This window comes from Lathamus discolor, chromosome 4 (assembly GCF_037157495.1).
Source record: "Lathamus discolor isolate bLatDis1 chromosome 4, bLatDis1.hap1, whole genome shotgun sequence".
NCBI lineage: Eukaryota > Metazoa > Chordata > Aves > Psittaciformes > Psittacidae > Lathamus > Lathamus discolor.
The window spans coordinates 63,659,621-63,681,395 of NC_088887.1; the positions used below are offsets into that span (position 1 = coordinate 63,659,621).

Sequence of the window (21,775 nt, forward strand, 5' to 3'; positions counted from 1 at the left end):
ACAATTGTTTAAATTAATGCACACATTAAGGTATAGCTACCTGGACATGTTTGCTGACTGAATCATTCTAATGGAACTATATCTTTAACCCCTATATTAGATTACTCTTAGACTGCTTCTGAACAAAACCTGCAGCTGTTTGAATTGAAACCTTCTTAGATTATAGTCAGTGGTCTTGCTGACAGAAGAGCAGTTTGTTACGTGCGGAACTGCTGCTTCACTTTTACAGGATTTTAACCACCACTCAGAGTTATTTAAATATGCTAAAGAATAGCCATCATCTATTTTTAATTCATAAATGTCTGCTACTGCACTTATTTCTGTCTTCTCAGGGTATGTGAGAATGCATGAAGTAGCTCAAATGAACCAGTAGAGTGTGGTAGCAATTTTTCTGCTTGGATACAAGATTTGGAATCCAGATTGATTGTTTTCAGTTGCCATCAGTATGATGTTGTTCCCCTGTATAACCCACAAATCTGTGCTACCTGCAGAAATCATTTATAAAGGTACTACCTTTTGTGCAACAGCAGAGTAACGACAGTATAGTAATGTGTTTGATATAATCCTCCCCTTCACAAACTAGAAACAAATTTGAGGGAAAATGAGTATTATTTACAACTAAAGTTCCAATGAAAGCTATCTTATATCCCAGTCATCTTCTAAGAGGTTACTTCAGTCTTTTTCTTACTGAAATTGTTTCTTTGCCATAAGATGCTAATTTACAAGCCCAGAGCACTTGGAGCTGTCAAGATTCAAAAAAATGTGTAGTATCAAAGCCAATATAAAGTGATGGGCAATTGGGGTTTTTTACTATTTTCTTCTAAAGTGAGCATGCCTATCAGAAACCAGTAATCTCCTACATTTTACTTTACATATGATTACAGTTCACTAATAAAACTCAAAGGGAGTTTGCCAACTAACCAAATTTTTGCAAAGTTACACATTTTACTTTTAATGTATAATGTATTTCTCTTTCCTGTCAACACCATAATTCAGTTTCAGTATACAGTCGTACTTCAGCACAATCTGTATTGTGTGCTTTCTGTGGGAAATTACAAGGATTTGTCTTAAGTGTGGTGAAGTTAACACAGCTCACGACTTTTACAAATGCTTGACTCTGTCCTAGAAATGCCAGTGGGTCTCTAGCTGGGATATTAGTGCTCTAAAACTGACTCTATAGAAATCACTAACCTGCCTTAAAGCAAGCTTGGTGACCTTTATTTCAGTGAAGACTAGTGGCAGCCTGTAGCAAAGTCAGCTGCAAATATTCTGTAGGTACCCCCTGCTCAGATGAAGGCTCTGTGCTATGGGTAATTGTAACAATTGTCTGGCATTAACAGGCTTAGTAGCTGCAACCCCATGTCCTAATTAATAGCACAAAAATATCTTTGAGAGGGGGGAAAAAAAATCTTTCAGAAGTCTGATTTTGTCTGTCCTCTTCATTATGTGTCCACAAGACAAAATAACTGTGGCTGTTGCTTTCCGAGGAGTATTAATTTATTTCCTTGATGACAATAGCGCACACGTGAAAAATGTCCTTCTAGGAGTATGTAAGTATGTATTGATGGTGAAGTCAGAAGTGCCTCTTTAGCATAAAGTGACAGATGTAACGTTTGTCATTCTGGAATGCAAGTACATTGTGGAAAGGGATTAATCTTAAAGATCCAGAAAAATCTTAGATACCAATAGATGAAGTGTTCATAATCTTTAGCTTATTTTTTTCATAAACCTACAGTAAAGCAAAGTTGACAATGAGACCATTGTTTTCTATCCTGAATTTTACCTGCAGTTGCCCTGGTTGTCCCCCTGGAACACAGGGGTACCCCAGCAGCGGTTCATCACACTGGTATTCTGCTCCTGACATTGACTGTGTCAGATGCTATCTAGAAAGTGTCTTCAAACCTGGCCTCTCTCTGCAGGCTATTTGTCTCAAATTCCCCAGCATCCATTAACATACTTGTTTTAGTCTAATACCTCTTGCATTTCTACCACAAATTGATCTAGGCCCTCTAATGTCTGCTACAAAATGTTCACAGGAGCTTCCCAACATCTTTGTCAGTGAAGGCTGATGCAAGGAATTCATGACACTTCTCAGCCCTGAGTACATCTTTCCTACCTTGATCATCACATCATCCCACCAGTTTTTTATTTGGCTTCCAGTTTTTCTCATATTCAAATAACTTGTTAATGCTTAGGATAGTCAAGTAGTTTTTAAAAAGAGAGCTGGAGGTGGTATCCATTCATGACAAGAAAGAGCAATCTTGCCAGTTATGGAAAATAAGGATTTGTAAAAGAAAGCCACCTTTGCTATCCAGCAGCCTGAACATTTGCTAGAGAAATGTCAGCCAAGGAGTTTTGCTTCCCACAGATCTGATTCCTAGACATTTTCAACTCCTTTCTAACGATACCCCATTAAGTCATGGTTGAGCCACACCAAATAGGAGGTGCAGGGTTTTTACCTTTTTTAAAGTTTGTTCTTTCCCTCTCTACTCAAAAAAAAAAAAAAAAAAAAAAGAAAAAAAGAAAAAAGCTTTGGTTCCTTTTCTGTTGAATATTCTGGGTCAGAACTGCCAACGTGGGTTGGTAAAAAGTTGGCCAAAATGAACAGTGTGCATTTTCATTTTGACAGGTAATATCTGGTCTAGTGGATATAAAGGAAACTGTAGTCATGATATAATTAAAGTTCTTGATACATGACATGCTCTAAGCAGCTAGGGAAATACCGTCTTAAAGGAGTCTGTGTAAGTTGTCCATTTCATGAAGATCTGTCAAAATGTTCCTATCATTTTCATTACCAGTTTGGATGACAGAATAGGAATCTATGTCTAAAATGTCAGTGAACATCAGGGTTGGTCAAGGCAAGTGCAGAGTTTTGCTTAAATGGGAGATGTTGTGCAGGGTGGATAAATACAGGTTGGGAGTCAATACAGTCTAAAGGATCTAGTTTGAATAGTGAGTGAGAAACAGTATATGGGTTTGGGAACATGATACTTTTGCAAACACGATAGATCTTATCGTGGGACAGATGATCAGAGGTGTGAAACACCCAGCCTCAAATGTGCTCTGCTCTGTGTGCCGGTTTTGTTAAACAAAGATGTGTAAATACTGAGGACACACATATGAGCAGTTTTCAACTGTAAAAACGCTGCTACTAAAGAAAAGCAGCTGTGACTGACTGTGCTTGCACAGCCTTATACTAATGGAAAGACAAAAGGAAACAATTTCTCGAATTTTTAGATCAGGTGCTACTGAAAGCTTTGTGAGGATGCAAGAACTTAAATCATGGATCAGGTTGTTCAGGGATATGAAATACCTTTTTATTAGACAGTAACTCTCAGGCTCGTTGAGAAGTACTTATCCTGCATTTGGTGTATACTGGGGAGGTGATAGATTCTGCTGGATCTCTTTAGAATCCTTCCAGCCCTATGGCTGTATAATTTTAAAAGCATTAAAATTCATGGCATTCCCAACATTCATTTGCAAAGATTGTAAGACAGATTCATCAAGGTAACAGAAAATTTACAGAACTAGGGTAGTTTATGGCAATATGAAAATGAAATGGTAGAAAAGCAGAGAAATTCAATCCTTTGCCTCCACCAGCTGTTATTTATTTTAATGTACATATGACAAAGTAAAATAAACTTTCAGAATGCCAGATTTGTGAATATGTAACAACAGTCATAACCCAAAATTTTGCAGAAAGAGCTTACCCTGTCAAATCTGGCATTTGTTTTTAGTAAGAGAGTAGTTTATGACATGTTTACTATACTTCGTGATGCATATTTCAGTGTTTCTCTTGCATTAGAAAACATGTATTTCCTTTTCTTTTCATATATTATATCCAACTTCAGAAGTTAGACAAAAGGCAAAATTTGGCTTAATCTGGAGTTGAAAAATCATGTCAGTAAAAATATAATTCAAAAACATTTCACTAAAAAACCCCACATAGATATATTTTGTCATTACTCTTTTACGTTTCTTTTGTTAGTGATGTTTCTGACTTTTCAGGGCAGACATTTAGTTGTCTCTATTTTAAGTCATAATTTGGTGTAAAACTGAAATAAAGCAAAAAAAAAAAAAAAAAAAAGAGATTTATATCCCTTCTCACCCATATACATCTATGGCTTTCAAGTTTTCATGCATTGTTACTTCCACAGACTCCATTAGAGAGGATACATGAGGTAGAAATCTAAAGTTTTTCAGCACTGGTCATTGCTTTTAGATTTAGCACTCCAGGAACTGTCTTTGTGATCTATTTCTTTCTGTGTCATATTGCTGCCCGCCAGCTGCCTTACACTGTATCTGACACCTTCAGAATCCTTCCCATCATTTACACCTGATTTGTTTTGGTAGCCTCTTGTCCCTTCTGGGGGTAGCAATTCTTGAAAATCCTGTAAAAATTGTTGAAGGTTATGGGTGCTAATATTGAAGCTTGCCTTTCTGAAGGCATGATGTTCATGAGTGTTGCAGGCTTGGACAAGTCACTCCCCAGTTCTTGTTTTCATGTGGAACAATGGCTGCCTGCCCACAGTGAACAGGATTTTCTTTTCTTAGAGAAGGTTTCCAGCAGTGTGTTTATTCCAACTAAGAGGCCTACTACCTTCCCTTTTTGGTGGGCTTCAATGTGAAGAATGCTGCTTCATGGAGGTGATGCTCAAAGTGGGTGTTAGAGAGGTAGTCAGAGTGGGTGTTCCCAGACTGAAGCCGTGATGGTTCTTCTACAAGGATGCAAATACCAATTAGGAAGGGAATCATTACAAAGGCAGAGCATGTGGCACCAAACTAGGGAAACCTCTATGGATGAATCACTAGAAGATGCCCCATAATATGTACTAGAGAATGGAGACTATTTTCTCCATGTCTAATCATATATTCTTTCCTTACCTATGCCCTCACCTGTTCCTCACAGTTTTTTATGCTGTCTTTCCCTTGTAGCATCAATATTTGGTGCTATGAATATTCCAGTATGAGGTTTTTATTTTGTGAGGACAGAAATTAAACCTTTAACTAGAAAAAGGAATTGGTTTTTGGTTTGTTTGTTTGTTTTTAAAATAACTGTATATATTCTAGGTTATTGATAGATCTAAAAGTTCATACTCTGGTCATTTAGAATAGCCACTGAAAATACAGCTTCTGAACTCATAAGGCAGGAACAATTTAATACAAAACAAATTTGTATTACTTGTGTAGAAGACCATGAATAAGAAATCAAGAAGTGAAAACTACTTTTCCATATGAAATAAACCTGTACTACTCTTAATAAAAACAAGCAGGTTTGGGGCCATCTCTATACATGCAATTGTGCCATATGTATATATACATCCAGTATAGCATCAGCTCGTGCAAACTGACCAGACAGAGAACTATTTGTAATATACTGCAAAGCCCTAACTCTTAAAAAACAAATGCCTCCTCACCATGCTGTCTGTGTGCTTGCAGTTTAGGTATGCCTGGCAGGTGGTGGAATCATTTTGTATTCTCATGCACGCCATGTTCTGGAGACACGCTGCCCTCCTCACTCATCTAATGGGTATGGGATTTGGGGAGAGGATTACAGAGTACTCAGTATGGGCTTCAGTGTTGTTTAGTCCTGGATTATTTTGTGTTTAATCACAAGCAAAAACTGTTGTGCAGTCAAAGTCTACCTTAAAGAGTAATGCATCAAACTCATAAAATTTTACCAGTTTGGTTCTGCTTATCTTGCCTTTATAGTAATCTAAAACAAATACGAAACTGTAATAGTTTAAGTTTCCTAACTGGCAGTGTTAAAATGATACATAATTTATAAAGGACTGTCTGTTATACACAAGCTACAGAAAAGTAATTTGTCTTCATATTCTGTGAGCTAAGACAGATGTTTATGAGCACCCCGGCTGGGTGCAACTCACTATGCCAATTTCTTCTTATTTACCTTCTCTCGCATGTCAAAGTGAGGTCTAGAGTGACCTAACTTCTTCAGGCACAGTACAATCCTGGGTACACAGTCTCTCAAGGAAAAAATATGTGTACACCTGAGCTTCAGTCTAATTGCTTAGATTTAATTAATCTAATTTCCAGTTTACATTAATTTCTTCCTCTTGTCATTCTGTCTTGATAAAAGGATGATGTGCTATAGAATGAGATTAAAATTCAGGAGGATGTTCAGGCTCCTGTTGAGAGGAGAGGGATTGAAGGTGTCCAGACTTTACAGATTTGGGTTTGTTTTGTTTTTTACTGAATACACTTGTGTCATGGTAAATGTATAATAATTTTAGAGAAAGGGTCTGTCATGAGTATGCAGGAGAATGCTTTCAGGCCAGTTTCAGCATAATTGCTGTATTTTTAAAGATGCCAGTGAGACGAAAGCTTTGAAACCACTTTCGATTTATATTCTGTGTAGTCTACAGAATTTGACAGACAACTCTGAGCACATATATTAAGCTTATTTAAATATAAATAGCTATATGTCAAAGGTATACTCGCATGTCCTTAATGATGCCTTGCTTTATCTTGTAAGTCTTTAGAAATTTCCTGGGGGGTGGGAAGGGATCCCTCAATGAAGTGTAGGAGAATATGACCTCTTCCCAGGAAAAAGGGTAATTGTGGTTAGCTATTGAAAGACTGCTGATGCCTGAGAGATTTTAACATCCAATTCCACTGCAAGTAGAGCAGCTACCAGACCAAAGGAAAGGAAAGCTCAAGTTCTCACCCATATGTGCTAGCCTGGTGAAAAGTAGGGTAAAATGTGAGTGAGAGCTTTATATATGCATAGAAAAATGTATCTAGGGAATACCCAAGCTCTATTTTTACGGAAAACATTATCCTGACACTGTAAAAAAAATCACACCCCAAATTTGGAGGGAGTATTGGTATTTAGTGTGGAAAAGCTTGTTGTTAATTTAATTCAAAAGGTGAAGAGAGCAGTGAGCCATACTTGCACTATAGCTTTCTTATCCATGTTTGGTTGCCTCCTGTGTAAGACTTTCCACACAATTATGCCCATATGTATGTATATTTTATATAATGTATAGTTTGTATGTATATATGATATATAGTGTTTAAACGCATCTCTATATAGCATATACACTATATAGAGTGGATACATTTTTTGCATGTATCTAAATATGTATATTCATACATACACAGGTATGTATGCATATATACATATGGATAGGTATGTATGTATATTCATAGAATCATAGAACAGTTAGGGTTGGAAAGGAACTTAAGATCATCTCGTTCCAACCCTCTTGCCATGGGCAGGGACGCCTCACACTAAACCATGCCACCCAAGGCTCCGTCCAACCTGGCCTTGAACACTGCCAGGGATGGAGCATTCACAGCTCCCTTGGACAACCCATTCCAGTGCCTCACCACCCTCACAGTAAAGAACTTCTTCCTTCTATCCAATCTAAACTTCCCCTGTTGAAGTTTTAACCCATTACCCTTTGTCCTATCACTACAGTTCTTAATGAAGAGTCCCGCCCCAGCATCCTTATAGCTCCCCTTCAGATACTGGAAGGCTGCTATGAGGTCTCCATGCAGCCTTCTCTTCTCCAGGCTCAACAGCCCAAACTTCCTCAGCCTGTCTTCATACGGGAGGTGCTCCAGTCCCCTGATCATCCTCATGGCCCTCCTTGGGACTTGTTCCAACAGTCCCATGTTCTTTTTATGTTGAGGACACCAGAACTGCACACAATGCTCCAGGTGAGGTCTCACAAGAGCAGAGTAGAGGGGCAGGATCACCTCCTTCGACCTGCTGGTCACGCTCCTTTTGATGCAGCCCAGGATACGGTTGGCTTTCTGGGCTGCAAGCACACACTGAAGCAGGCTCATGTTCATTTTCTCATCGACCAACACCCCCAAGTCCTTCTCTGCAGGGCTGCTCTGAATCTCTTCTCTGCCCAACCTGTAGCTGTGCCTGGGATTGCTCTGACCCAGGTATAGGACCTTGCACTTGGCATGGTTGAACTTCATAAGGTTGGCATCAGCCCACCTCACAAGTGTGTCGAGGTCCCTCTGGATGGCATTCCTTCCCTCCCGCGTATCAACCGAACCACACAGCTTGGTGTCATCGGCAAACTTGCTGAGGGCGCACTCAATCCCACTGTCCATGTCAGCGAAGAAGATGTTAAACAAGACCGGTCCCAACACCGATCCCTGAGGGACACCACTCGTTACCGGTCTCCAGCTGGACATTGAGCCATTGACCACAACCCTTTGTGTGCATCCATCTAGCCAGTTCTTTATCCACTGAGCGGTCCACCTATCAAATTGATGTCTCTCCAATTTAGAGACAAGGATGTGGTGTGGCACAGTGTTGAACACTTTGCACAAGTCCAGGTGGATGACATCAACTGCTCTACCCCTGTCCATCAGTTCTGTAGCCCCATCATAGAAGGCCAACAAATTGATGAGGCAGGGTTTCCCCTTAGTGAAGCCATGCTGGCTGTCACAAATCACCTTCTTGTTTTTCATGTGCTTTCCAGGAGAATGTGCTCCAAGATTTTGCCAGGCACAGAGTTGAGACTGACTGGTCATCTGTTTTCCCCTTCTTGAAAATGGTGGTAAATACATATGTATTTATGCCTTTTTCAGTGAGAAGGGAGAAGCCATAAGCCAAACTGCAAACACACCTGAAGGGTGGTGAGAAATTTTTAATGTGTTCTGATTCCAGCTGAGTACGTTTTCTGATCTCAGCTGACATTGACTCTTACATTTATTTTGTCCTTGCCAATTACAACACAGAGGCTGTTATTTCCTGCTTTAGCTATATGAGTGTACATATTATATAGATATATCTTTTGAAGCATCATTCTGTCATCTTTGATTGAAAGCACTTTAGATGCCCACCAATGTGCACTCCATTTCCTGTGTAGACGGTAGCATTTTATTGCTTAGCATCAAGTAGTAATTTTGAAACCTGAGAAGAAATTTTACGCCTGTCAGTTCATTTCTTTCTGAAAAGATCAACCATATTAGCAATTTTACAGATACACAATCTCCATGGTGCTATCTCTGGAAGGAAATACACAGAAACCAAGAAAGGATTAATGTTTGATATTTTCCCTTTCTGCTCCAGAAATTCTGCAGTGCAAAATACACTGAAGTCAGCTTAAAAAAAACAGGTATACATTTCCATTTTAACTTTTCCTTAACGTCAGCTGCACTTTTATATGTCAGTCAAAGACAAGTTATTAAAACAAAAAAACACCGCAACCAGAAGTTGATTATTGAAAAAGTAAATCTGTTAAAGATATCATTTGTTGGCAGGCTTTTCAAAAAGAGGAATCTTAAACTGAGTTACTAGCTTGATTTTCTGAAAGTGATCTCAGCACCTTCCACTTTTATAATAGCGAGTTGTGTTGCTAAGTAGCAGCATACGCAGTAATATTCTTACATGTTATCTTTACAAAAGTAGCTGCATTGTTATTTGTGTTATCAGAGAGTATCCCTCAGGCCTTCTATTTTTCCCGCCCCAAAGTGGAATTCCTCATTTTCAACCTCATAGATAAACCCTATGCACTGTGGTTATAGAGTCATTCTCAGTCCTGCCTTGGTTCAGCAACTGCTGAATCTCCTTCAGGAGTCTGTGTTGCATTTGCTGACAAAACATCCTTTTTATCACCAAACACTGGTTTAATTCAACCATAAAATAAAATCTGCGGGTTTTTGAAGTACCTACTCCATGCCATTACAATAAAGGCAACCCACAGTCTTATTGATGTGTCCGTGGAAGTCCTCTCGCCATGGGGTAGATAAATCTGAACTTGAATAAGCTTTGGTAGTTCTGCAGAGCCTGTCAGGTGTCACTCTTTTCCCAAGTCTCTGATTTTCCTCCTGTCCCCCTGAAAAAAACACACATAATTTTCTCTTGCTTTTTAATTTTATTTTTTTTTTATCATTTATATTAGATTTTTTTTTCATATATGTTTTGGCAGTGTTATCGCTTTCTGAGCATATACTAGTGTAAAATCCAAGGTTTACTGGGTACTACGTAATGGGAATAGGAGTAGCTGCCTCTCTGTCCCCTTCCTTCCCTTTTCTGGGTGAGGTTCAGTTTACATAACCTTAGCCACGAAAGATTAAGCCAAATCAGTCTTCTAGGCATCTGTAATCAAAAGGAAGACAGTGCAATCTGCTCAAGCCTTGTAGTTCTTGCTGCTAGGTGCCTAAGGGTGGCAGTGTGGGATGCTCAGCACCAGGTCAGAAAGAATTCTAACTTTTGCCCGTCAGAATATGTACCAAAACCACCTCCTTTCCTGAGAAAGGTGCAGATAGACCTACAACCAGGTAACTGCAACACTGCCTGTGGTCTGGGAATGACTTTCAGCTACTTTGAAAGGACCAGAAAAAACAACTGGTAATTGCTATCAGAGGGGGCCTGCCAACATTCAGTTGTTCCAGGGCTCTAAACTTTTAATACCATCCCCTGTGTAGGGACCATTGCACCTTTAACAACCGCAGAACCAAAGTCACTTTTGGCTCAGTGGTTTTTGAGGCCAAAATAGGTGTTTTCCTTGATCAAGGAGGACTCATCCCCTTTGTAGCACATGCTGGAAGCAGAGTAGTGAGTCCTGCCTTTAAAGCTTTGAGGTTTCTTTATTGTCCATAGGATATTTTAGTCTAATTCAGGCCAACATGTTCTTCCTGAGCCCTTTGATAGGGATATTGGTTGGTGTGACTCAAGGCCAGTTATAACATGCTCACTAGAACTGGTCTTAGACAAGTAGTCAAAAACAATCAAGTAATACAGTCTGTGACTGCTATCAGTCTGGGAAAATTAGACCTGATGGCTTCAAGGGAATGAACTCCCAGACTATCTAGGGAATTCATAAAATAGGTTAAGTCATGTTAGACATGTTTCGTGACATGAAACTCCAACAACTAGAATATTTTATAGCAGACCGTTTCTTTTGATCGTCTTTTTGATAGAAAATTAATTATAGTTTCAATAATTTTGGACATAGCATTTGATGCTTCTTGCATCTCCAGGTTTTTTTTCAACTGACTATATATTTCAGATAGCAAACACACTTCAGTGCCCTTTCAGTTTCCATTTTCCACATTTCTTATTTTCTACACACCTCATTTTCCACACATCTTTGATTTGTTTCAGGCAGGTAGGTGCCACAGAAGTGTCACTGCCTATATCAAAGATAGCAGCTTTGTGCAGTCCCAAAATTACTGAAGGACATACATGCAAATAGCATTTTTGAGAAGCACATATCATCATATGCAGTATATCCGCTTAAATGAGCTGTTGGGGCTGGTGGGTCTTCAGTGTTATGGTGATTCTGTATCACCTCAGATGCACTTTTTTTGTTTATTTGGCATAGGTTTTAACATTTCTAAATTGCTTTACTTGTTGCTGTCATCCCTTTGGACCATTAAGTGAGTCAGTCCCTTTGCATGAGCCAGTTTGGTGTGGGCTCCTGAGTGTGCCAGGGGCAGACCACATCTCCTGGCCATGTACGTCCCATACCAGAAAGAGAAGCCCCTGCTGCTGGGGATGGCCACTTTGGTCTGTCTGTCCCAGCTGCTGTAGGGGTAAACACACTTTGCCTGTAGTATATGTTAGTGAGATGCAAGGTGGCTACAGATCTCCCATGCCTGTGTTATCCCAGTGCTGAGCCCAGGGCACAGGATGGTACTCATAGGTGAGTGTAGTGCATGCTCAGCTCTTGCACTGGAGTTGGCTTGTGTCCTGCCAACTCAGTTGGGAAGCTCACACTCATTGTTTTTTTGTAGCCATTGTCCCTGCTGCGCATGTTTGTAGCTATAGGGAAAACAGAGATAGCTCCCACATGGGAAAGATAGAAGTGTATTAGGAACTCTCTTTCTAAACCCAAACTGTTAATGTAAACCGAATGATAGCTGTGTGTAATACACCTTTAATTTTCTCCTGGACACTGATGCTAGAAAATCCACAGTGAGGAAACAAGGTCAGGATAAAACATGAGTTGTATATGATGTATGTGACGCCATGAGCTGCTTGTTTAGTTGCATGGGAATGTGTTCACTGTGTAAACCAAATTGCAGCTAAAAGCCCTTCAGCTAAATGCAGCAGTAGAATTCCTGCAACTAAGAGGATTACAGTGTTCCTTGAGTCCTCAGTAAAACTTCAGTGATATCAGCAGCAGTAGCAGTTATGCTTCAAGGGCAGTGTACAAAGACATAGGTTTTGTATGTAAAGCATAGCTTCACCTCACCTTGAGGCATTAAGACAGCTATTCCCATTTTAATAACAAAAATTCCCAATAAAGCTGGACTTCAGCTGGTAAAATATTCTTCCCATGGACTTCAATTCCTAAACTTAATAGTGACATTAAAATAATTAACTTCACAACCCCTTGTGAAATTTTATAGCTTCCTCCTTCTGTATTTGTTCCTATTAACTCATTATGTGTTTGGAATTGAGCAAAGTGCTCATGTGCATGCTTAAATCTCAGTTCAGTCAGTGAACATGGAAGTGTAAATGCTTGGTAGAGTGAGGACCCATTGGGTTCTAAGATGACCTGGAGCAGATGTTTCTGTTTAGACCCTGTTTCCACAGGGACTATACATCTCTTCACTGTTCATTCTTGGTTTGAACTTAGCCACTTTAATGCTTATAAAGAAGGCATTTATTTTTTAAGCCAGTGGCCCCTCTTCTCCCATGATTGTCTATTTTAAACAACAAAGTATTTTATCTATTTTAGTATTAATCCAGAAAGCATCAGTTCTGGGAGTAGCCCACACTGAAAAGTAGATTATTTGGAGCTTCCATTTCCTACAGCTTTTTAGAGCTTTTCATGCTTTGGAGTGTTTTCTTGGAGCTTTTTTCTCTTGTTTTTGCTTGAGGACAGAATCCACAGAGATGGAAGGGGAAAAAGTTCATTATAACTGATGTTTGAGTCACTGCTTAGTTTGAGACACTCCTGGGTTTGGTAGAGGGTTATTCATACCAATAAATGGAGAGCATTTCAGATTTTGTTTTGTTGGAAACACAACAGAGGAGACTGTCTTACTTGACAGGCTCATGAAGGAAGAAGAATGATCTTTTCCCAGCTTTTTCTCTATTGCAGCTTTTGCATTAAAGTCTAGCTCCCTCCTGTTCATTTTAAGAAGCTGTAGTAGACTATATGTTCAAAGATTGGCAGACTTCCCTCTGGTGATTATGAATATTTCATTTGTCTCTGGTTTTGGTAGTCCTGTTGAATATTTGATCATGTCAAAACAAGCACTTATAATTGACACTTAAAGAGGTTGGCAACAAACACTGCTGCACATACATAGCCTTCTCTTCTGAAGTAGTTCTGAAGTAGTGAAGAAGATACGGGTATTTGAGTGTGAAATTTACAAAGATCCAGGAATCAGCTGTGATAAAAAAGCACTTTGCACCCTGTTTCCCTGTTGCTTGTTAAGAGTGGACTAGGTAAAGGATGATTACAGCATCCACTGTTCAGATGAACAGAGTATAATAATTGACATTATTTTCCATCTTAATAAATAGTTGGGGAAAGAGAAACTGGTTTGAAAGACAAAACGCATAAACAGGCCCCTCCCCCTGATTTTAAAGATGCTTTGATGTACGTGTCCTCTACTTGAGGTGTCTCTGGATGCTGTATTCTTACTGTATATTCTCTCCATCTAGTGGTTAGATGGATGGGAGGCTGTATATTCTTCATAACCTTTCAAGGTGGTCATAGCTGAAAATGACTGGGAGCTGTTGCAATAGGAAGGAAATGCTCTATGAGAGAATGCACGTGGCCACAATAAATGAGGAGGAGAGATGAGGGTAAATGCCAAAAAGAAAACACAGGAATTCAATGAAAACAGTCAGGTTAAATCTTCATCACTGAAGCTTCCCCTTCCTGATAGCTAACTTCAGGCCAAATCCCTTGCCTTATAGATAATAAAACCCCCAAGCTTGTCAACGGGTGATGGGAATATGCACAGTTGTACATGTTAGTGCCTTATGGGGGGACCTAGATACATGCCTCTGGCAGCATGGACCTTGCAGTTACCTGGAAGATGCAGTAACACAGCCTCTGTACAACCATCCATCAGGTCTTTCCTGATACCTGTGCCTTCTTCTGAGCAGGTGAAGTGCCACCAGTACTCCCATGGTCCCACAGCTTACAACCAGCTGGATCCAGAGGGAGTTGAGCTGCACTAGGTCAAATCTTTGGCTCAGGAACAGAGGAGTGGGTAGGTTGTCCCCTTGGTCAGAGCACTGCCTAGGGCTCTTCTCCCATATGGAGCCACATGGTGGCTAAGAGAAGTATTAAAAGTGGTAAATCCCCCAAGGGAGGCGAGAAGTTGCTGTCCTCTTTTGCCTGGGCTGGAAAGCTCCAGTGTTTAGCCTGAAAAAAGAGCCCATGGAGCTGTGGTTGCCACCTGACTGCTCCCTCCAGCAACAGGCTGACTGGACCAGCTGACTTGACAAGCAGTGAGGTCTGGATCAACCTCTGCATGTCTAAATTTGGTAAGCCACAACTTATTACCCTAAAATCATTTAGTGTGAGGTGTCCCTGTCCATGGCAGGGGGGTTGGAACTGGATGATCTTAAGGTCCTTTCCAACCCTAACTATTCTATGATTCTATCCTTCCTCATTTCTGGTCCATTGCTGCAATTCCATGCTTTTAATCTCCTCTCTTCAACAGTGGGAATAGAAGTATACTTCTGGAAAAAAAAAAAATGTACTTCCTAGACCTAAAGTTCTAATTGCTTGTTTCCAGAACTGTAAGTAATATCATATAATTTATTACAATATGCTGTAGTAAATTTAGTTGTAAATCGTATTGGAGTTATATAGAATTCTTATAGAATCGTGAAGCACATGAAAATAAAACCAATTAGGTACATTGGTATAAACATGGAAGTGAAAGACTCTGTGAGCATGACAGCAAACTGCTTTCCAATAGCTTTGTCTCATGACAAATGAGTTTTTAAGCTAAACTATAGAAGACTGCAGCAGGAGGTCACCCTTAATAGTTACTGGGGACACATTAAGAGTGTCCTATTTCAGGAATAGCTGTGATCAGAGCTTTCTCCTTTTTAATTATCAGAAGAGAAAGATGAGAGGAAAAAAATACAAATAAAATTAAAACATAAACTACACAAGAGTGGCTTCTGTGGTGTCTATTTTGAGTTCACTTCACACCTCATTTTTCTTCTTAATGGGAACATTAAGAAGGATCCCTCTGCTCTAGTGGTATGTGAAGAACTCAGTGTCAAGGACCTCTGTCCATGTAGTAGGTTTCAGAACCTCAGCCAAATTTACAAGGAAGATATTGGGACCAACAGACACACAGATATATTAACGTATTGACACAAACACAGTGACAATGCAGGCTTCTCTTCCTGAGGAAACAAGCTAAAGATATGATAATAGAAGGATACATACCAAAAGCACACCCACAGTCACTTAACTTTTACACATCTTTTCTTCCCTTATTTAAAACATCCTTGTCTCTAAATTGAGACATAAATTTGATAGATGGACCACTTGGTGGATAAAGAACTGGATGGATGGATGCATGCAAAGAGTTGTGGTCAATGGCTGGACGATTGGTCTCCAGCTGGAGACCAACAACAAGTGGTGTCCCTCAGGGACTGGTGTTGGGACCGGTCTTGTTCAACATCTTTGTCGGTGACATGGACAGTGGGATTGAGTGCGCCCTCAGCAAATTTGCTGATGACACCAAGCTGTGTGGTTCGGTTGATAGGCTGGAGGGAAGGAATGCCATCCAGAGGGACCTTGACACGCTTGTGAGGAGGGCCAATGCCAGCCTCATGAAGTTTAACCAAGTCAAGGTGCAAGGTCCTACACCTGGGTCAGAGCATTCCCAGGCACAGCTACAGGCTGGGCGGAGAAGAGATTCAGAGCAGCCCCATGGAGAAGGACTTGGGGGTGTTGATGAGAAACTGAACATGGGATCCTGGATTCTTCAGTCAGAGAAAATTCCCATGAAAAATTCAGTTCAAATAAGCAATACAGGATTGGACTGTTATCTATTATTTAGCTTTATCAAGCTAAAGTAATTATGAGATAAGTTCTGCTCTTGAAATAATTAAAAAAAAAGAATAGTCCCAGTGCTTTCAGAGAGGATGGATTTTATTTTGTAATTGCCTGTCGTGGTTTAAACCCAACCACAAACTTCGTTCGCTCACTTCCCCCCCTTTTGCCCTCCCCCTGCTCCTGGAGGGATGGAGAGGAGAATTGAAAAGAATGCAACTCCCACGGTTGAGGTAAGAACAGTTTAGTAACTAAGGTATAACACAAACCACTGCTGCTACCACCAATAATAATAATGATAAAGGAAATAACAAGAGAAGAGAATACAACACCTCAGCACCAGCCAACCGATAACTCGCCCCACTTCCCCCAGCCGAGCACCGACCGATACCTCATCCAACCCTGCAGTCCCCTGCCCTTCCGGGTAACTCCCCGTTACACCCTGGGCATGACGTGCTGTGGTATGGAATACCTCTTTGGTCAGTTTGGGTCAGGTGTCCTGTCTCTGCTTCCTCCTGGCTTCCCCTCCTCCCTGGCAGAGCATGAGGCTCAGAAAGTCCTTGGCCAGACCAAACATTTGAGCAGCAACTGAAACCATCGGCGTTATCAGCTCTCTTCCCAGGCCAAAAAATGAAAACATAGCACTGCACCAGCTACTAAGAAGGAGAAAAATGACTGCTACTGCTGAACCCAGGACATTGCCTTTTCGCAGAAAATCATACAAGACAGGAAAAATACTTGATATTTTTGGCAGGCTAAGTTTCTGTGTGTTTTATTTACTTTTAATAACAACATTTCTAATGAAACTCCAGATAGAGCCAGCCACTCTAGAATGCTAGAATCATAATTAACTAAAACCAAACAACATCACTGTATTATTTTGCCTTCCATATGTACTTACACAGTTACTGTCTGTGTTTTTAACACAGAGATACATAAACACATATGTTATGCAAAAAGCATTGCACCACAAAGACTTAGGTAAAGCTCTGACTATTTCAGCTGCATTAGCATGTGCAAGTTGTGTGCCAGGCAACAGGAGATGACATTTGACTTGGGTGATTAGTGGCTTCCACTTGTAACTGTGTTCTGTTCATTTGCAGAGTTGTGCACATCTGTGTTCTCCTGCATCAGCTTAAAGCTGACTTTCAAACTTCTTTGTTGTTTTTGTTGGGCAAAGCATTCTAGGGACCTGCCTTTTTGCTTATTTATGTTTATAGCTCTACAGGGGCTTCATTCCCGTGGGTGTTGTTTACTCTCAAGTACCACATTCGGGAGGCAAAAAGACCTTAAAGTGGACATAAATTACATTTCGCTGAGTACAAATTCAATCTATAAGGTTTAAACATTTGAATACTTCCTGAAATGCTGCTGGCACATCTGGGTTTGCTAAACACACACTGGGGGAAAATTGAGGAATTGACCATGACCTCTGGAGACCGGTGTGCGGAGGCTCCATCTAGAGTCAGTGGAGAGAGACTGGCTCCAAAATTAGCCTTCTTTCAGAGTTTGCTTAATTTTGTTGGCTGCAAAGATGCTCAGGGAGACCAGCCTTGCTATTCTGCAGTTAATCTTTCTGAATGTTTCCTAAGAACTGTTTTTCATACTCCCTATAAAACGAGGCTAAGCACCCAAACCTGATCTGCACCCCACCCAATCTTGTGCTGACTTCCATGGGCTTTGGGTCAAATTTAATGGCCATCTCACAGAGCTACTGCAAAAACCTCCAACACAATAGCTGAACTATGTCAGTATTTGGCACGCTCTGTTAAGATTATAAATAACAGTGTTTGATGATTATCAGGAGGGAGGCCCTTGTATCAAAATGGTAAAGTACCAAATAAATAGTCTAGAATGGAAGAATCCTACCACTTAAAACTTTATTTGTTAACTTGTGGGTTCGTGTTTGTTTTGCTTGTGCAACTAAAATGTTGATTATCTATCATTGCTGATCCAAGACCAATAGTTCCAGGTTCATAAAGTAATCAACCCAGCAGCTCAGATTCTTAAATTCTATCTTTTACTCACCTTCCCTAGGTTGGAAAAATCCACAAGAATGCTGCCCGCAGAAGAGAATACCATGTACTGTTCATGGTGATCACTACAGTTATCTGTTACCTGGTGTGTTGGATTCCTTATGGAGTTATAGCATTACTTGCAACATTTGGTAAACCAGGTGTGGTGACTCCAGTTGCAAGCATCATACCTTCCATCCTAGCAAAAAGCAGTACTGTTTGCAATCCCATTATCTACATCCTCATGAATAAGCAGGTAAGACATCTATTTTCTTTCTGGTCTGTCAGGTATTACTGACTGCTGAGACATATAGATGTGTCTTTACGAGGACATTCAAGGCTTGTCCCAGTGATATTACTAGAGTCTTGAGGTACAGTTTTTTGCAGTCAACAATATTATTGCTAGATAGGAAGAACAGATAAATATTTGCTTACTGAAATTACTGTGTTCTTCTGAGGGCACACTGGGTGTCAATTTGTATGCTGCAGAACTAGTTGCCAAAGGTACTGGTGTCTATTTACAAGAAGAATACTCAAACATGGTGGGGGCGAGGGGGAAGAGGCACAATAAGAAGAATGGATTTCATTACCTTGAAAACAATATGAAGGAGGAAAACATTTGCAAATACCATTTTCATGACAGATGCCCTTGAAAATATCGCAATTATACTTTTTCTGGACTTCTGTGTGCTTCCTGTTAAATTCCTAGTTCAGCTACATAACAAAATAGATAATGAATTCTGTCTCATGAGGACCAAGGCCAATTCTACCACTTCTAAAATGCCTAGATCCAGTTCTGGTCCCTTGTTTCTGTAAATGGCATTTTCAGTACACAAAAGTGAAATTCCTAATGTGTCTGTGTTGACTCTAAAGTTTGATAATGGCAGATCTGAAAGTTTTAAAAGTGTTTTGCAGTAAGAAGCTTGGAAAATATGTATGGTTTATGAAACAGCCTTATCTCTCTTGTTACATCTTAGATGTTGTTCTTAATTTCCTTTCTTCATTATGTCCATTGCACTATTATAAAGCCAGTAACCCCCCTTTACCCTTTCTTGCTCAGTGTATGATGGAGCCTACCCTTAGAATTTATCAACAGCAGCATTGTATTATTATGGAGTTGAGACAAGAGATATGTTGAATTTACCAGCCAAATAATTCCAATTTTGCTGCAGTCCAAGATCATTCTTGATCTGGGTCATCTAACCTAAACTTAAACAAGGAATAAGTTTCCTTCTGGAGTTTGAGGGAAGGCTCTCAAGCAAGCCATAAAACCTTCCTGAAATCAGAAGGAAAAAGTACTGTTGCCTTCCTCAAGACCAGGACTTCATTTCCAAAGCCTAGTTTGAGCTGACATCGAAAAATATCAAGAGCTCCATTTGAAAAGTGCTGAAGCTAAAGCAGAATAGGAATATTTTCTCCTTTCCCTTACCTTTTATGATTCTTATGGAAACGTCTCAACAGCAGCATCCATCTTGCTTCTCTGTTCTCTGGGCAGTTTGACTGAGGTCCTTGGCTCCCATGACATCATCTGACTGTGATGCCATCACTGGAGCTGGCTTAATAGTGATCACAAATACATTTTGGCATTATATTTACACAGAGAGCACATCCTAAATAGCAAGAGTATGGAATACAGGGGAAAGATATGAGTCTTAAAACACATGAACTCAGTACAGAGCCTTGGGTGCCTCCATATGTCTCGAGAACAAAATCACATGCACAATTACCTGTGCTGACAACCTGGCATCCACAGATATACACACAATTAAGGCTGGTTTTATATTCTCAAAGTGCTCCAAGCAGTTATTGAGAACTGCACATTCTGCAGCATGAAAGGCTTGTGAGGCAGTCATGCTGCTATGGGTGTGCTGAGGCAAAAAACAAAGGCTCGCTGTTGAAGAAAAGTTGATTAGCAGCAATAAAATCAGGGTGCTTGCACATCACAGGAATGTAGCAAGCTGTCTAAAATCACTCTTTTCTTGCAGTAGCTGCCTCTTTCAGCTACAAAGGAAATACTTCTGAATGCTTAACTTCTTTTCTCCATATGGGGTATACTTTTGATCAAGTTTATCATGTCTTATAAGGAAAGATCATTGTGGGATGATCTGTCTGCAAGGGGAAGATCCGTTAGGACAGTTTTGAGGCAAGGCAGGGTGTTTCTTAGCCACAGGAACTGAAAAGGCAGTGCAACAATTCAGGAGCACCACGGCAAGGAGCTGGAAGTGGTTTCTTACATATACTTCCTTAATCTTCAGTCACATGCAAGACCAGAGCATTAGATTTCACTCTTGGAACACTGTGAATCTTTCATTTGTTTCCCACTGCCTACTTCTACACAGCTGCCATCATTTAACAAAGAAATGCAAAGGGCAAAGTCAAATTGGTCTTGGAGGGTTGATCATTAGTTGCCAGCTGGAAGTCACTGTATGGGTTGTTTTGGGTTTTTTTATGTAGTTAGCTTCCTTATTGTTGCCAAATCTAAACAAAAATCACTCCTGAAAAGGAGCTCAGTCAGATTTAGCATAAACACTTTTCATTGTAATTAAACCCAAAATAAGTAATAGCTAATGCCTAGCATGAATCTACAGCTCTTATCTGCTATGCCGTTGTGTATTAGCAGTAAAAATAATTGGGTTTACCTGACACTGGGAAATGAGCTTCACTCAAAAATGATGAAATACATCCCTCCATCTGTGCCCCTTCTTTTCAAAACAGGAATAGTAACACCCTGCTCCGATGCATCACCGTTGTTCACAGCACCTCAGCTACGCTGCAGTTGTTCTCATTCTTTTTTGTAAGCTTAACACCTCAGGAAGAGCTGTCTTCTTCCCAGCACTCAGCTTTTCTCGGCTTCATGCTTAGCTGAGAATTGTCAGAGGAGGCTGGTTCCTCTCAGCACAAATTATCTGGCCTGCCTTTTTCACAGTCCTCTCTTTCCAGATGTGAGACATCACAGGAGGCTATTTACTCCTGAATCTTACAAGTACACTGAGAACATATGCCTTAATTTTTAGTGCTCTGTGCATAAGCTAACTTTTTTTGCTTTGGGACATGCCTTGAAGATTGCAAAATGGCATTGGTTGACTGCAGCTGTGGTGGTAGCTTCCAGCTATTATAAATCAATGTGTAACATCATTGAACCATCAGCCTCTGAGTCAGCCTTAAAACTGATCCTGCAGAGCACACCTTGAAATTAACTCTCGGGCAGGCTCTCAGTCACTTGCATGGTCCGGGAGCCCCAGAGAAAAAGTTTTGTCTTTGCAGTTGCTTTCTGGACTGACCTGAGTTGTTAGAGCACTGAGGAAAATGGTGAATTTCTTTCGAGTTGTAGGGACTCCCTCAGGTGGGATGGCATGGGGCATGCTGCTCTCCTTCGGCTGTGCTCTGGGAGGAGAGAGTTGCAGTGTTTAAGATGGGCAGATAACATCACACCAGGCAGACATTAAGCTTTGTTGACAGAGCACTAAATTGGCTGAGACCAAATGGTGCGTGGGGCGAAGCTGGAAGAGACAGCAGAAAGGACCTTACATTTTCTCTGTCCCCTCATTATGAACAGTTCTTTTGCCCTTTGGCAACATGGCTATGCATGCCTGGGGCAGCTCTCCCTGCAGGGCAGACCCCCAAAAATGCAGCACATAGCCAAGTACACAGCCAAGCTGGGCAGCATCAGCATGCTCAGGCTCTCAATGCATTGGTCCTTTATAGTTGTTACACAGTTAATGTGGTTATGCAGATTTTCTGTTTCATCTTGTTTTAGCTCTCTCAGTGTTTTTTTAT

At 40.4% G+C, this 21,775-nt stretch overlaps 1 protein-coding gene across 1 annotated transcript in view; it reads left to right on the top strand.

The window, feature by feature from the left end:
- Nucleotides 1-21,775, top strand: part of LOC136013634 (opsin-3-like) — an 86,574-nt gene that overhangs the window by 42,328 nt on the left and 22,471 nt on the right. The window contains exon 4 of the mRNA XM_065677807.1: nt 18,021-18,254. Within this exon, the coding sequence (XP_065533879.1) occupies nt 18,021-18,254 (234 nt within the window). The remainder of the gene's footprint in view (nt 1-18,020; nt 18,255-21,775) is intronic.